The sequence below is a fragment of the Phyllostomus discolor genome, chromosome 1, assembly GCF_004126475.2.
Source record: "Phyllostomus discolor isolate MPI-MPIP mPhyDis1 chromosome 1, mPhyDis1.pri.v3, whole genome shotgun sequence".
In the NCBI taxonomy this organism is placed as follows: Eukaryota; Metazoa; Chordata; class Mammalia; order Chiroptera; family Phyllostomidae; genus Phyllostomus; species Phyllostomus discolor.
This window is the reverse complement of record NC_040903.2, coordinates 73,742,751-73,757,934: the sequence shown is the minus strand read 5'-3', so window position 1 is coordinate 73,757,934 and position 15,184 is coordinate 73,742,751. Positions and strand designations below refer to the sequence as shown.

Genomic DNA, 15,184 nt, shown 5'->3' with positions numbered 1-15,184 from the left:
TGAGAGAGCGGGGGTTGGGAGGGGCAGGGGAGAGCAATGAGGGAACACTGGGACTACTGTAACTGAACAACAATAAAAAAGTTACATGTTTTCCTAATAGTATGATGGGAAACATTTTCTTTCTTTGAAATTCTATAATTATTAAATAACCCATCCAATTTTATATTCATGTTTTTTTAATCCTTTTAGTAGCTAGTAATACTTTTTTCAGAAAGCTGGATTTTTAAATGCATATTTTAAAATGTTTAACTTAGTGAATACTATGGACATTTTTCTTTCAAGGAACAAATTTAAGACATATAATTAAAAGACAAGGTGGACTTAGAGTTAGGAGAGGTGGATCATGGCTTCAGGAACCCCTCCTATCCAGTAATATTATTTCTGTTAGCACTTTAAATTCATGTGGACTCAATTTTTTAATGTAAGAAGGACTACAGTTCTCTGCAGCCAATTCTAACTCAAAAATTCTATTATTCTTCAATTCCTATTTTATAAGAAAAGTCAGCAGGAATGTAGAAGGCAACAACCAGATATCCATTTTACAAACAACTTTGCAAGTGCAGAAAACTTTCTTGAAAATACATCACTGATTTTTTAGAGACAAGGATATCCTGTTTTCAAAGAAGAATCTCCTCAGTTCTTCTAATAAATTTGTTATTTCTTGACTCACAAAAGCAATATTGTCCATAATGAAAATTAAACCCTTTTAAATTACATGTTTTTAAGAATGAGTCAAAATCTAACAAACCTTCATGAAACACTAAGAATTAAGCACTTACTTTTACTTGAAGATCCTCAGAGCTTTCTGCTGACATGTACAGAGAAAGCAGAACTGGCAAAGTGTTTGTGACTGCGACAGCCCGCGCATGCTCCGGAGTGTGTCTCCCAATCTGTCCCAAGGCCCAGGCAGTGGCAGCCTTAATATGATCTTCTGGTTCTTCTGACAAGCAGACTGACAACTGGGGCACACCCTGCAGCGTTGATCAAAAGAGCAAGCAGGTGTTATGTCTCCAGAGCAGGAGAGTAAGGGGTCTTCCATGTCTCTTAAAGATTAAAGGAAATCATTTTGGCTTTGATCCTTTTTTTTCCTAGATGGTTCAATAAATGAGCACATCACAGGGGCTGACATTTTTCAAGTCAATAAAATGGCTAGAACTAATTTACCTTAATTATCTGTTACAATCCAACTAAACTAGGACTATCTCTGCTAGCATTTACTCCCCAAATACAGAGACATTTAATCAAACAACGGATACCACAGATTAGTACACAGGCAAAACCAGATTCCACTTTGACAAATTTAAAATGCTTAGATTTTAAAACCTTTTATTTTCCCTTGTTAAGAAAGTTAATTTAGAATACTTTAAAATTGCCTTTTCACTATATAATAAATCTAACAACAAAATAACTACTATTTGAAATCCAATGAATAATATGAGCCAGAATTCTATTTAAGTAACTTTTAGATTAAACATATTTACTAAAACCTTTCCTAAAATAGTAAATAAATTTTCATTAATTTTGGTCAACTTTTAAATGACAGTTTTGCCCATTTTAACATGATTGAATGTCGAAGTATAAAGAATTACTTTTGTTACACAGATAATGTGTGCTTACATATTGCACTTTAGGTTTCAGTTTTATCTAAATAATCAAAACAGAATTAACTAAGAAACCCAAAAGACATGATGGTTTCTATATCTAAGGAAGAATCAAATAGCCAAATAAAATTATAATTCCAGATTCTGTGTAGGAATAATTTTCTAACTAATTTTAGATTATAATAATGATCACCTCAAATTTAGTACCACAAAAGCCAATGTCATATTGTCATGCTACCATATGGTCATTGGCAATGCAATATGTCATTGCAATAGCAATATGTCATTGTCATGCTACCATTGCAAGGGCCAAATGATCATATATACTTTTTTCCCCTGTACCTGTAAATTTGGTTAAGACCAATTTTCTGAAGAGACTTGCCATATTTCTTCATTGACTTCTTTTTTTCCAACTAAAAATGGTTGTCTGCCGATACAAAAGGTCAGACCTGTATTCAGAATGAAACAACTTTCCAGAGAGTCCATACTCTGGGACGTATCAAGACTGAAGAAGCAGGAGGGATAACTGGCCTCCTCTCTCCCATCCTCCAAACTTTGACTTACTTGCCTTGGTTGTTATGAACAGCAAATAAAGTAAGAGAGACGAATGCACTTTGAAAATTATGAAGTATTATTGAAATGTGAAATGCTATTTGTTATTAGTCCTTATAGTACTATGTAAGAAAAAGAAAGAATGACACAAGTAGGTTTGCCTAAAACTTCTGCTGCCACCTTGATCTTCAACTAATTGAGAGACAGCTAGGTGGGAGAGGCCAGCAGCAACCCTCCTCCAAAGGAGGGAAGCACCTCCTGGTTAGTTTGGGGAGGAAACATAGGAAGCAAAAGCAATAGCTGCTTCTTTCATCATTCTTGCTACATGTGAGCTTTCTGACGATCCACAAAAGAACCAAGAATCAAAAATCCCAGTAATATCCCCACAGCGGCCCTTCAGAAAGCAGCACTACTGGTCTAGTCTTTGTCATAGTCTTTGGTAATACAAGAACAAAAAGAAACGTGTAGGATAAAAAGCGAGTAAAGCAAAGAATCATCAAGGAATAGGTAGAAAATAAAGATCTGAGGCCTCCTTTTATTTTGAGGATTAGCAAGGGATAAAAAAAATCTACAGTTCTGTTCAACATACAACAGCAGGTTTTCTATGCTGATAAGAAACTCACATCCTAGAGGGTTCCCAGAGACACTGTAAGCACACAGCCTTGAAGTGTTCTTCGGGAGATCAATATTTATTCATTCAATTAATATTTTTGAGTACCTACTATGTGTCAGGGCTACACTGTATGGTGGGTTAATACCAAGTTATAAACTGAGATGAGACAAAATTCCTAGAGCAAGACACAAAACATCACTAGCTGACATGTGCTCTGAATTGCCCTCATCTAAAAAGAGAAATAAGTTCATGAAAGCTGATGGAAAGTAGATAAAAAGGGATGTCCTAGCCATTGTTGTCTCCTACCCAATGACAGGAAAGGGGAGAATGACTACTGGGTATGTGATGTCTTTAATCAAAGTATGCTTTACACTTTGTAAATATATACAGTCAATCCTTCAAGATAAACTATATTTCAAAACACTGAATATTTCAAAATGGGTAATCATAATACTCAGAGGAATTGATATTTTGTAGATCTTAAACGCTGAGTAAAACTTAAAACTGCCTACAAAATAAACCTTCTATATTTTAGCATTGCTTTCAGAAACTTACTAATCAGCCTTGAACACAAGCTGAAAAATTCTTTAGGCTTCTTTCCCTCTGGTAGGTCATATTTTATAATCTATGGGGGAGAGTTACTGTGATTCTTAGAATATCTCACTACAATAAATAAAAGAAAATCAAGCAAGAGCAAACCTTGGAAATGATCACTGCCATTGCCAGGTTCTCAGAGTGAGCTGCCACATAGCCAAGCATCATGATGCCAGGCAGCCTTATGCTTCCTTTGCAAGACCCAATGCAGTCGATGATGGCAGCAACTCCTCCTGTGTTAACTATTAACTGTGAAAGCTAAGGGAAAGGAAGGAGAGCTAGGTAATTGGGACCAGAAAGCATCAAATACTCTTTAAATATTACTTTAGTATTGCCAAACATTTTTACTCAGGATCCAAAAACATCTGGTAAAATTTGAAATATGATTTATTGAAATTACTTATTAATGCAATATACAAGTATAATAACCCTATTTTATTTTATTTTTTAAAAGATTTTATTTATTTTTTAGAGAGAGGGAAAAGGAAGGAAACATCAATCAGTTGCCCTAAAACCCAGGCATGTGCCCTGACTGGGAATCAAACCAGCAACCTTTTGATTCACAGGCCAGCACTCAACCCACTGAGCCACACAAGTCAGGGTGTAATAATTCTATTTTAAATGTACAGATATATTCACTGTGTGGCACTTCCTCTGTGCTTCAACTTTTCATGCATTAATGGCAGAACTTTTATCCCTATTCTAATGGTTGTCAAAATCCCCCACCTAGACACTAAGCTTAGGGCTAGTTCATAACTAGCTAACTACTGAAAGCTCCAATCATGATGTGTGAGTGGAAGCAGATTCATCACTAAATGCTGAATGACAATAATGTCAGACTTGAAATATTCTAGCCTAATTATCCCCCCTTTGCAAACAATGATTACTAGCTGATTATATCCAATCATAAAAATTTCAACCAAGATGTTAGATGAAATAATGAGGACTATAAACTTTAGTAAAATGAAATTGATTAGTCAAAATATACACAGAAAAAGATACAACTTCAGAATCCACCCAGGCTTGCTTCATCTCCATGCCTTTAGCATCTAGGAACTCAGAGTAGGAAACACCATGTAAGAGCAGCTACTAGAGCAGCTACATGGGGCTGGGGGCCTGGTGTCTCTCCCACCCAGAACTGTAAAACCTCTCACTACTCTCAGCTGACTTGAAATGACAAGAATGGCAAAGGACTATGGTCCCCACAGTCTAGAAATATAAAAAGGGGAAATAGTTTAAAACTGAGATTTTTGTCTCCAACTCTAATGAGATAAGCCAGTGGGGTTCTCAACAATGGCCACTTTTGTCTTTTGGTAAACATTTGGCAATATATAGAGACAGTACCTACTCTTTGATCATCACAGGGTGGGAAGGCATGCTATTGGCAGGGGCCAAAGATGCTGCAGTGTACAGGACAGCCCCCCCCCCCCCCAACAAAGGGTTATCTAGTCCAAAATGTCCATGGTGCTGAGGATAAGAAACCCTGCCCTAACCAAACCATGAGGCACAGCACCTAGGTCTTTTACACAAATCGATGTTTTACCTAACAATGAAAACTGACTAATATTGTTGTATTTAAAGCTTGGTTTTTGTTTTGTTTTACCTCGGGTGTATGTTTTGCAATCTCTCTAATCAAAGTAGAAGCATTTTTCTTCACGTATTCATCTTTGTCCTTCAGGCAGGTAAGTACAACTGGAAAAATCTCTGCTTCGACCACCATTTCTGCCAGATCCACAGAATGTTTTGCAATCTGACCAAGAGCAGAAAGGACCTGACGCTGTTAAGCAAAAACCAAAATAAAACAAAATATTAGGTAGAGTTCCCTTCAGAGTTCAGATATGATTTAAACAGCTTTACACAGTCAAATTCTTTTATAAAAAGAAAAAACAATTACATATCCAGCATAAGCTAAGATTTCTGAGTCTTGAGACATTCACATCCTAGTCTTATACTTAAATACTCAACTTCTTAAATCCCCTAATTTCCAATTCAAATGTCTTAGTTCTCTGTCGACTGTTTAAATCTCTATCATAGATGATCAAAGAATATGACCTTTGGGTAAATACTGTTTCTTAACTATGTAATACTTAAATTGTTCATTTACAATACATGTGATGATATAGTACAAAAAAGATCAGGCAGAACTAACATTTTCAGCATGATGCTGACATTTCAAAGAACTTCTCATTGCTCAGCTAACATTAAAAATTTTAAAACCTTGTAGAATATAACTAATAACATATAAAAGTATACTTGGTGACTATTAACTGAAAATCAGATTTTAGAAAGCTACAGAAAAGAAATATAAATATGACAATTTTCAAAGAAACTTAAATGTAATAGTGGTAAGCTAGAAAAATTTTAAGTGCCTTCCCACCCTCAGATTCAATCATTATGTGATTCCTTATTTTAGTGATTAATGTTAATACTGATGCTACTTCTAATTTTTAGCATTGCACATATTTTCCCCAATCATGTCTTTATTGTCTAATCTTTACAGCATAATTTTCACATATTAGAAAACCAAATACATAATATAGTCACATCTGTTCTCTATGATAATTTACAAATTATTTTGAATATATAATATCAATCTATACACAATTCCATTTTCTTAGATTAACAGAAGTCTGTTTTTTAACATTTTTAAATACCTTCAATTTCGCATTAGGGTTCAGAATCATCCGGGCTAAGTGAGCAATTGCTCCTGCATCCACTACTGTCTGTGCTAACTCTGGAGAATGCTCTGAAATATCACTGAGGACCGAAGCAGCAATCCTTTTCAAAGCAATTTCTGGCTCCTGGATACAGAGTATTAGAAGAGGAACTGCTCCTGCATCCACCACAGCTTGTGACAGTTCTGTGGATCCAGGAAAAGTAATTGCGTATGAGCGACTGATCCTTGTACATGCAGCCCATTTTTCACCCTCACAGATACAGCAGAGAAAAAAAGGGGAGAGGGTACTTCACTGTCTCGACATCTGTGTTTCAAATCTGCTTTCCTGGTTTCATAAACAGTGTGGACCAATCCTGAGCTAAAAAGCATACAGATCAATAGGTGGACCTCCATTTACATGAACACATTTGAAGTAGATTAGGCTGAAATGGCTTGTTGTTCTTTTTTTTTTCTTCTACAAGAGTAAGCAGCTGTCAGCTGTTTAAGCTCTGACAATTCTGCACTTCTCAACAGGCAAGCATTTTATGCATGGTTTACAATAACAGAAAATTAAAGCACTAAAAATTGACCAACTGCACTAATTAGGTAGTATTTTGCACTATCTACATGAGTAAACATTAACATGAACATTGTACTAATACAGTTGATCTTTAAATTCCATTCATCTTACAGTACTTTTAAGATTTTGATAACTTTATACAAAATAAAAAGGTGTATTATACTGTATATATAAGAAACACTTTCAAAATGAGATCTACAACTAAACAGCATACTTTTATATATATAAATGTTAATGTTTCTTTAGATAAAGGGATAAATTAATCTTAACCATTTTACTTGTCAGAAATAAACATCTTTTGAGCCCTGGCTGGTGTGGCTCAGTGGATTGAGTACCAGCCTTGTGAACCAAAGGGTCGCAGGTTCTCTTCCCAGTCAGGGCACATGCCTGAGTTGCAGGCCAGGTCCCCAGTAGGGGGCATGTGAGAGGCAACCACACACTGATGTTTCTCTCCCTCTCTTTCTCCTTCCCTTCCCCTCTCTAAAAATAAATAAATAAAATCTTAAAAAAAAGAAACATCTTTTGAATATACATGTTGATTTACTTGTGTGTCCAAGAATAACAGCTATAAAAATAACACATTTTAAATTATAGACAATGAGAGACAGTCAGGCAGACGCATATAGGGTGCAGCACAAATAACGCCCCTCTTTTATTACAAAATCCTTTATTCCCAAATCATAAGTATGTAATTAGAATTACATATATAACATAACAATATCACACTCAAGCACACTATATGACATTTTAGGTGAAATGAGCAAATTGCTGTCCACCTCTTGTGAGACACTCACATACCCTACCAACCACTGAAGCACGCCTTACTTTCTGCTGGACCCTGCATAATGTACATGTAAAAAATGTCTTTTGAGAAGCCTAAAGCACAATACCTAGTTCTCTTTGGAAAACCCTCAAGTATCCACCCAGCCATCATCCCCAAAACCAGTTTCAATAAACTTTTGTTCATTTCCAAATAAAACACAAAAAATAATGCTACAATAACATTTTTGAGTATAGTTTTTTCATCCTGTGGAATTCTTTACTTAGGATGAATTCCCAAAGCAGGCTTTTTAGAGTAACCATAAACCATTTTGTGACTTAGATTAGTTTTACCAAACAACTTTCCTCAAGTTTATACAATTTTTTTAATATATTTTATTGATTATGCTATTACAGTTGTCCCATTTCCCCCCTTCTCTCCCCTCCACCCTGTACTCCTCTCCCACCCCACATTTCCCCCTTTAGTTCATGTCCATGTGTCATACTTATGAGTTCTTTAGCTTCTACATTTCCCGTACTATTCTTGCCCTCCCCCTATCTATTTTCAACCTACATTCTGTGCTACTTATTCTCTATACCTTTTCCCCCTCTCTCCTCCTCCCACCCCCCTGCTGCTACCCCTCCATGTGTCCTCCATTTCTGTGGTTCTGTTCCAGTTCTAATTGTTTACTTAGTTTCTTTTGGTTTTGCTTTAGGTGTGGTTGTTAATATTTGTGAGTTTGCTGTCCTTTTACTATACATGTCTTTTCTTTATCTTCTTTTCTTAAATAAGTCCCTTTAGCATTTCATAAAATAAGGGCTTGGTGATGATGAACTCCTTTAACTTGACCTTATCTGAGAAGCACTTTATCTGCCCTTCCATTCTAAATGAGAGCTTTGCTGGATAGAGCAATCTGGGATGTAGGTCCTTGTCTTTCATGACTTGGAATATTTCTTTCCAGCCCCTTCTTGCCTGTAAGGCCTCCTTGGAGAAATCAGCTGACAGTCTGATGGGAACTCCTTTGTAGGTTACTGTCCCCTTACCTCTTGCTGCTTCTAGGATTCTCTCCTTCGTTTTTACCTTGGCTAATGTAATTATGATGTGCCTTGGTGTGTTTCTTCTTGGGTCCAACTTCTTTGGGGCTCTCTGAGCTTCTTGGATTTCTTGGAAGACTGTTCCCTTTGCCAGATTGGGGAAGTTCTCCTTTATTATTTGTTCAAATACGTGCTCAATCTGTCGCTTTTCCCCTTCCAATTCTGGTACCCCTATAATTCGGATATTGGAACGTTTAAAGGTGTCTTGGATGCTCTTAATCTTTTCCTCAATTTTTTGAATTCTTATTTCATCATGCTTTCCTGCTTGGTTGATTCTATCTTCCTTCTGGTCCACTGTATTGTTTTGAGACTCATATTCCTTCCTTTCACTATTGGCTCTCCTCCGCGTGTCTTCCTGCATCTGTTTTATGGTAATCTGCATTCTTTCATCTAGATTTCATCCAAAATCCACCAGTTCCATGAGCTTTCTGATCACCAGTGTTTTGAACTGCGAATCTGATAGATTGGCTAATTCTTGGTCGCTCAAAAGGATGAGTCCTGGGGGACTGATCTGCTCTGTTGAAAACATATTTTTTTTTCCCCGTCTCTCCTTTTTTTTTTTCTGGTCTGGTTGTTCTTGTTACTGTGGGGGGCGGAGCCTTAGGTGCTCACTGGAGCTGGGCACCCCAGTCGCTAGATTGTGATGTTATATGTGGGGGCGGGGCGGGAGAAAACAATGGCGGTAGTTCCGTTCCCCTGGACTCAGACCCTTGTCTGGGCTTCTGGGCTGCGAGTTCTGCCCTGGTCCACAATCGCTACCCCGCTGGGTCTGCCAGCCGCAGCTTGCGTACTCAGGGATCACCACTGCCTTCTTGTGCGCCGACGGCTTTTGCGCCGATTTCGTGCCAAACCTTCCCCTGACCTCCGCGCTGCCCACCCGAGCCAGCCCCGTGCCCGCCCGGCTCGTCTTCTCCGACCAGTCCGGATGAATGCGTCTACTTCAACTTCTTGGCTGCCCGACTTCCATTCAGATAAATCCTCTGCCGGATCTGGGTGTTATTCTGATAGTAAATTATTGTTGTAAATTATTGGTTTTCTAATCTTGGTTGTACGAGGAGGTACGGTGTGTCCACCTATTCCTCCATCTTGCTGGAAGTCTCAAGTTTATACAATTTGTAGTGCCTCCACCAACAGGCAGAAACATTATCAAGTCCTCTCCAACCTTTAGTATCAATACTAATACCTTTCATTTTTTTAATACTTACCATATGCCAAGCACTGTTCTAAGTGCTTCACATGTAGTATCTCATCATTCTCACAACAAATCTCAGAGGTAGCTCCTTTGAACATCCCACAGCAAATCCCTGAAGCAACTCTGAAGTAATTACCTTCTTTTTGCAGATGAGGAAGTACAGGTTCTGAGAGTTTGAAAGTCATATCCAATGTCACATAGCCACTAAGTGGTAGAACTTGGACTCAAACTCTGGTCCTGCCTAACGCCACAGTGCTCTTAGCCACTTAGCTCTATGTCTGCCTTACTCTTTCCCCCGCCAAGTAGTAAAAGGGGGAATGATATTTGCACTGTTTTAATATGCAGTTCTTGATTACTAGCAAAGTTGATCATTTTTACATGTGTTTGTTAAACTGTACATTCTTGTTGTATTATTTGTTCATATCATTTAGCAGTTTTATTCACTATGTGTGTTTTACTGACCAGGTGTATCAGCACAACTTCACACAGGAGCTCCTGGAACCGAATTGTCAGTTTCTAAAGAAAGGTGGTCCTTCTCTTTCTCCTTCTTTCCTGCCCAATACAGACTGAATACCAACATGTTCTAGAAAGTTATGTCCATATCTTTTTAACATTACTCACTCATATGAAATGGCCCCTGGATGATTCAGAATGCCCTACACTATGAGTTAAGAGTGAAGACTCAATGTACCCTGAAGGATGACAAACTAAAGTCATTTCTTAAATGAGAATTTGAGAATTAATATCTCGTTTGCCCCATTTCCTGCCCCTCCTTTCCATCTACAAAGTTCTCCTCTGCTAACAGATAAAAGCTGAGATGTATAGATTTTTTGTGTGTGTGTGAATTTGTAATTCAAACAACTTGGGCATCATTCAAAGCTTATCTCCTATAATGTATAGAAACATCATTAAGAACTCACCTATGCTTTACTAAACAAAGCCAGATTTGTCTAATAAATATAAACTTTAATAATCCTATTTTAACTTATGCTCCATTACCGGCATTATGTCTTGCAATATTTCCGAGGGCCCAGGCCACAGCCTCCTTAACTCCAGGGTCAAAGTCTTCCAGGCATATCACCAGCGTATCCAGCGCTCCACAATCAACTATTGCCTGTGCTAGTTGAGGAGAATGTTTACCAACTGCTCGTAACACAAAGGCAGCTGCTTTCTTGTAGAAACGCTACAAGGATAAAATAGATAAAATAAATAAAATTCAAAATGAGTTGAGCACTTATATAACAAAAAGTTAAAAAAAGACCAAAACCAATGTCAAAATAACATTAATATAATCAAGTTCAATAGCTTTTAAATAGAAAAACATCCTGCAACATCATTTTTATTTGTTGATGTTCTCTGTTGCTTTTGTTTGGTAACTAAACAAAAACAATGTAAGTCTTATATTACATTTCAAATATTTTATTCTAAAAGATGATTTTATAAATAAAATATTATATTTCCTGCAAAATGTATATCCTACAAATTCATAAAATAATGAGATTTTTATGTATCTGCATTACACTAAAGGTATTTGACCTCGAGGAACCCAGATTGTCGGCATGACAACCAAACTGTCCAACTCATTTCCTTTACCTGCCCTCAGTCTCTAAGCCTGGTAGGCATCTCATGGCCTCAGCGAATCTCTCTGGTGTTCTAAATTATCCTGAAGTAGCCACCATGTTTCACGATGCACTTATCAATCATTGAAAAAACACAAAGGCAAAACATTCATGATACATTTTAAAACGTTTCCTGGCAAAGAAACTAGCCAAACAATGAGACACAATATTTATCCCTTTTTAGAAGTGCTTTTTTTAAAAAGGGAAATACAAATGTCTTACCATGATGTGAATTTTAAGTAATGCTTCACATTTATAATTTTCTACATATAAATTTTATTAGATTAAGAAATAAAAAGTGAAATATGATTTTCTTCATGTAGCCAAGAAAATTAAATGTTTAGAAAGCATTTAGCTCTAAGTCTACTGTGGTTGTATGGTTCACATAATGATACAGTAATGGTCTCCTAACTCTTTCTTTTATTGACAGAACCCAGTTAACCCCCTACTTTAAATTCTGTTTCTATTTCCATACAGTGACTACTAAAAAGCAACTGGGAGTCATAACACCTGTTTTGAAAGCATTCTATTTACTTAGGCTAAAATATTAAGATACAAACAAATTTATAGGAGAAAATATATCAAGTATATTTTTAACATTAAATCTCAAAACTTGGTATGTATTGATGATATAAGAAATATGCTATTTAGTAATGATATTTTAATTATATATATTTCTTTAGTTTCTTAAGTGTAACTATGTAGATATTAAAATATTTGTTGTACAGTTTAATTTTATATGTCAGTAACCAAATAGCTACTAATTTATTGCAAAAATGAGAATAGGGTTTTAAAGTAGCTTTCCACAGATTTTCTTGTAATTGTGGAAAAATAATGGTGATACATTTCTTATCATTACCTTAAGCTAATTTGACTTTTTATATTGTAGAATTTTCAAATTCACAATTTATTGGGTGTTAATAGTCACTACTAACTGTAGTGCCTATAATTCACATTTTCTGATCTCCTTCCCCCTTTCTTCTAATATCTGCTTCCTCAAATTCCTCTCTTCTCTCCCACTTCCCATCAAAGAAATTTCCTTAAAAAAAAAAGCAAAAGATTTGCTCCCCATAAAGACAGATTAAATCTCCTGTGAGAAATGAGTTAAAGGACTGGTAGGTGAAGGAGACAGAAGCTTCTGAATAACAAAGGTGAGAAGCTTCACACTCTCATGTTCTCATCACTTTCCTGCCCTAATACTTTCTATCTCTTTATAACTAACAGACATCATTTACATGGAAAACTTCTATTAAGAACCTTCTTAAAAAAAAAAAAAACTTCTATGTGGGATACCAAAATACACACTCTGCTGTCAAAAGATGAAGGTAAGAGTCCAGAAAGAAGCAAGTCTAATATTATTTGATAATAGAAGGAATACCTACAAGAAAAAATAAAATTTCTGTCATTCCTTGTAAAGATAAAACAGTCATTAGTAAACGACTCTTCAATTTATAAAAACGAGGCAAATTTTTCAACAAAAGAATCTGTTTACTTTTAAAAATGCTGGCAAAATACACATAAAATTTACAATTTCAACCGTTTTAAAGTATACAATTCAGTGGCATTTAGTGCATTCACAATGTTGTACAACCACCTTTGTAGTTCCAGGATATTTTTTTTAAAGATTTTACTTTAGTTTTAGAGAGAGGGAAGGGAGGTGGAAAGACAGGGAAATATCAACGTGAGAAACATTAATCAGTTGTCTCTTGCAGGCTCCCCAACCAGGGACTGGACCTGGTCTGCAACCCAGGCATGTGCCCTAACTAGCAATCAAACCTGTGACCTTTCTCCCTTTGTGGGACAATGCCCAAACAACTGAGCCACACCAGTCAGAGCTGTAGTTGCAGAATATTTTTATCAACCCAATGAGGAACCCCATCTGTGTTAAGTGGCCACTCCTCATTCCCCTCTCCCCTAGCCCTGGCAACCACTAATCTGCTTCTGTCTCTACAGATTTTGCGTATTGGGGATATTTCATATAAATGGAATCATATAATATGTAGCCTTTCCTTTGTGTCTGGCTTAGCATAATGTTTTCAAGGTTCATCCATGTTGTAGCATTTGTTATTACTTGATCCTTTTTATGGCTAATACTATTCCACTCTATGGACATATAACATTTTGTTTATCCTGTAATTCTTTTGGCTATTTTAAATAATGCTGCTATGAACATTTGTGTACAAGTTTTGTTTGAACACCTGTTTTCAATCTTTCTGGAAACATAACTAGGAGCAGAATTCCTAGGCCATATGGTAATTATGTTTAACTTACTGAGGAACTGCCAAGCTGTCAGAAGTAGCCACACCACTTTACACTTCTACCAGCAATGCACAAGGGGTCCAGCATCTCCACATCTTCACTATTACTTATTATTTTCCTTTACTTTTTTTTATTATTATGACCATCCCAGTAGGTAATTGCTATCTTGTTGTGGCTTTGATTTGCATTTCTTAATGACTAAAGCTGTTGAACATCTTTTCATGTTTGTGGGCCATGGATACATCTTCCTTGAATAATTGTTTATTCAAGTCTTTTGCCCCGTTTTAAATGGATTGTTTGTCTTTTGGTTACACAAATAGGAATGTAATCTTAAAGATTTGTCAAGAAAGATATATTCCTAGTTATGATAAACTAACAGAATGGAATGAACAGTCCAAGACCCTACCTACCTACAGGAAGATCCTTTACTGCTGTTAGGTACCGGTAGGTGGTGCTGTACAGAAACATGGAGTGGGACCAGGCAGAAGGAGAAACAGATATTGGGTCACTCTTAGGTGACTCATAAAAGGCCTGACATGCTTGCATACTGGTAAAATGCTTTATCAAACCTTCCATTAAACATAGTGTTCTTCCTTTTGGATGCTTCTCTCCCCTTTGCTCTAAAGTAATCTGTTATAGTTGCCATCAACCTGCATATAATTTCACCTGTATATAAAGATTTCTGTAAACAATTTTTTGTTTGCCTAAGGCTTTATATCCTAAGCCTAATTCTATAATTTTAATACTCTGATACACAGAAATACTGCTTTATGTATACCTCCATTACATTTTTTAATCTGTTAATAATACAATAATGGAAAACAGCTGCATACCAACCTCAAAGTAGAATGCCCTAGCGATATTATGTTTAGTTTAGAGAACTAAAGGTGTATTAACATCTTAATAATTCTAAGGCCTGTAACCTTGCAAATGCATCCAAACTATCAAAAATTTTAAGTAAAAAACATAACTTTTTTTTTAATTCTTACATTCTGTTCTGCCAGTGAATAAACAAGCTGTGGAAGGATGTCACCCTTCACAACTGCTTCTGCTAGGTCGTCATTATAATTAGCCAGTCTCCCAAGAGCCAAAACAGCAGTCTGTTGAATTGTTGGGACCACATCCAGAAGAAGAGGCCTCAGCAAAGACATTACACCTGAGTTAAATTATGAAGGAACAGAATCGGCAAAATTTAAATTTAAAAACAAACACACAATTCAGCACATATGCAAATAAGGAAATGAAGGGGAAAAACAGTAAAAACAAAAAATTAGCCACTACAAACTAATGTGATATTTTTAAGTATATAACTGTCCAAGACACAGAATGATACAACGTATAATTATCAAAGCAGCATAGTGTAGAAATAAGAACAGCTTTGGGTTTAGAGAAGAGTTTAAATCCCTGATTTATTAAATACCAGCTATGTGACCTGCTGGGGCTGTCATGACGAATGTAAAGAAAGGTTGTGAAGCACATAGCATAATGCCTAGCACATGGGGGATGGGGATAGAATCCCCCCTCCCCTCCCCTTTGCAAATCCTATCTTTCAGGGCTCAGCTCAGATCCTTTCTTCTCAATGAAGTCTTTCTTTCTTTCTTTTTTTCTCTGATTTCAAATGAAAGAGTTTATTACAGAAATTTTATCAGGATCTATCTCAGAAC

At 36.4% G+C, this 15,184-nt stretch overlaps 1 protein-coding gene and 1 long non-coding RNA gene across 5 annotated transcripts in view; one reads left to right on the top strand and one right to left on the bottom strand.

The window, feature by feature from the left end:
* SPAG6 (sperm associated antigen 6) overlaps positions 1-15,184 on the bottom strand; it is a 46,403-nt gene that overhangs the window by 12,443 nt on the left and 18,776 nt on the right. For 2 of the 4 annotated variants that reach the window (XM_028508165.2, XM_028508167.2), the window contains exons 3-8: positions 14,510-14,676; positions 10,642-10,825; positions 6,015-6,220; positions 4,964-5,137; positions 3,466-3,618; positions 780-971 (exon numbers count right to left, since the gene is read on the bottom strand). In XM_028508165.2, coding sequence (XP_028363966.1) covers positions 780-971; positions 3,466-3,618; positions 4,964-5,137; positions 6,015-6,220; positions 10,642-10,825; positions 14,510-14,676 — 1,076 coding nt within the window. The remainder of the gene's footprint in view (positions 1-779; positions 972-3,465; positions 3,619-4,963; positions 5,138-6,014; positions 6,221-10,641; positions 10,826-14,509; positions 14,677-15,184) is intronic. The other 2 variants (XM_036024706.1, XM_036024717.1) reach the window with 2 other exon arrangements.
* Positions 6,110-12,841, top strand: LOC118500329. The gene is made up of 3 exons (XR_004902896.1): positions 6,110-6,245; positions 10,460-10,461; positions 12,486-12,841. It is a non-coding gene; the product is annotated as an uncharacterized LOC118500329 (long non-coding RNA).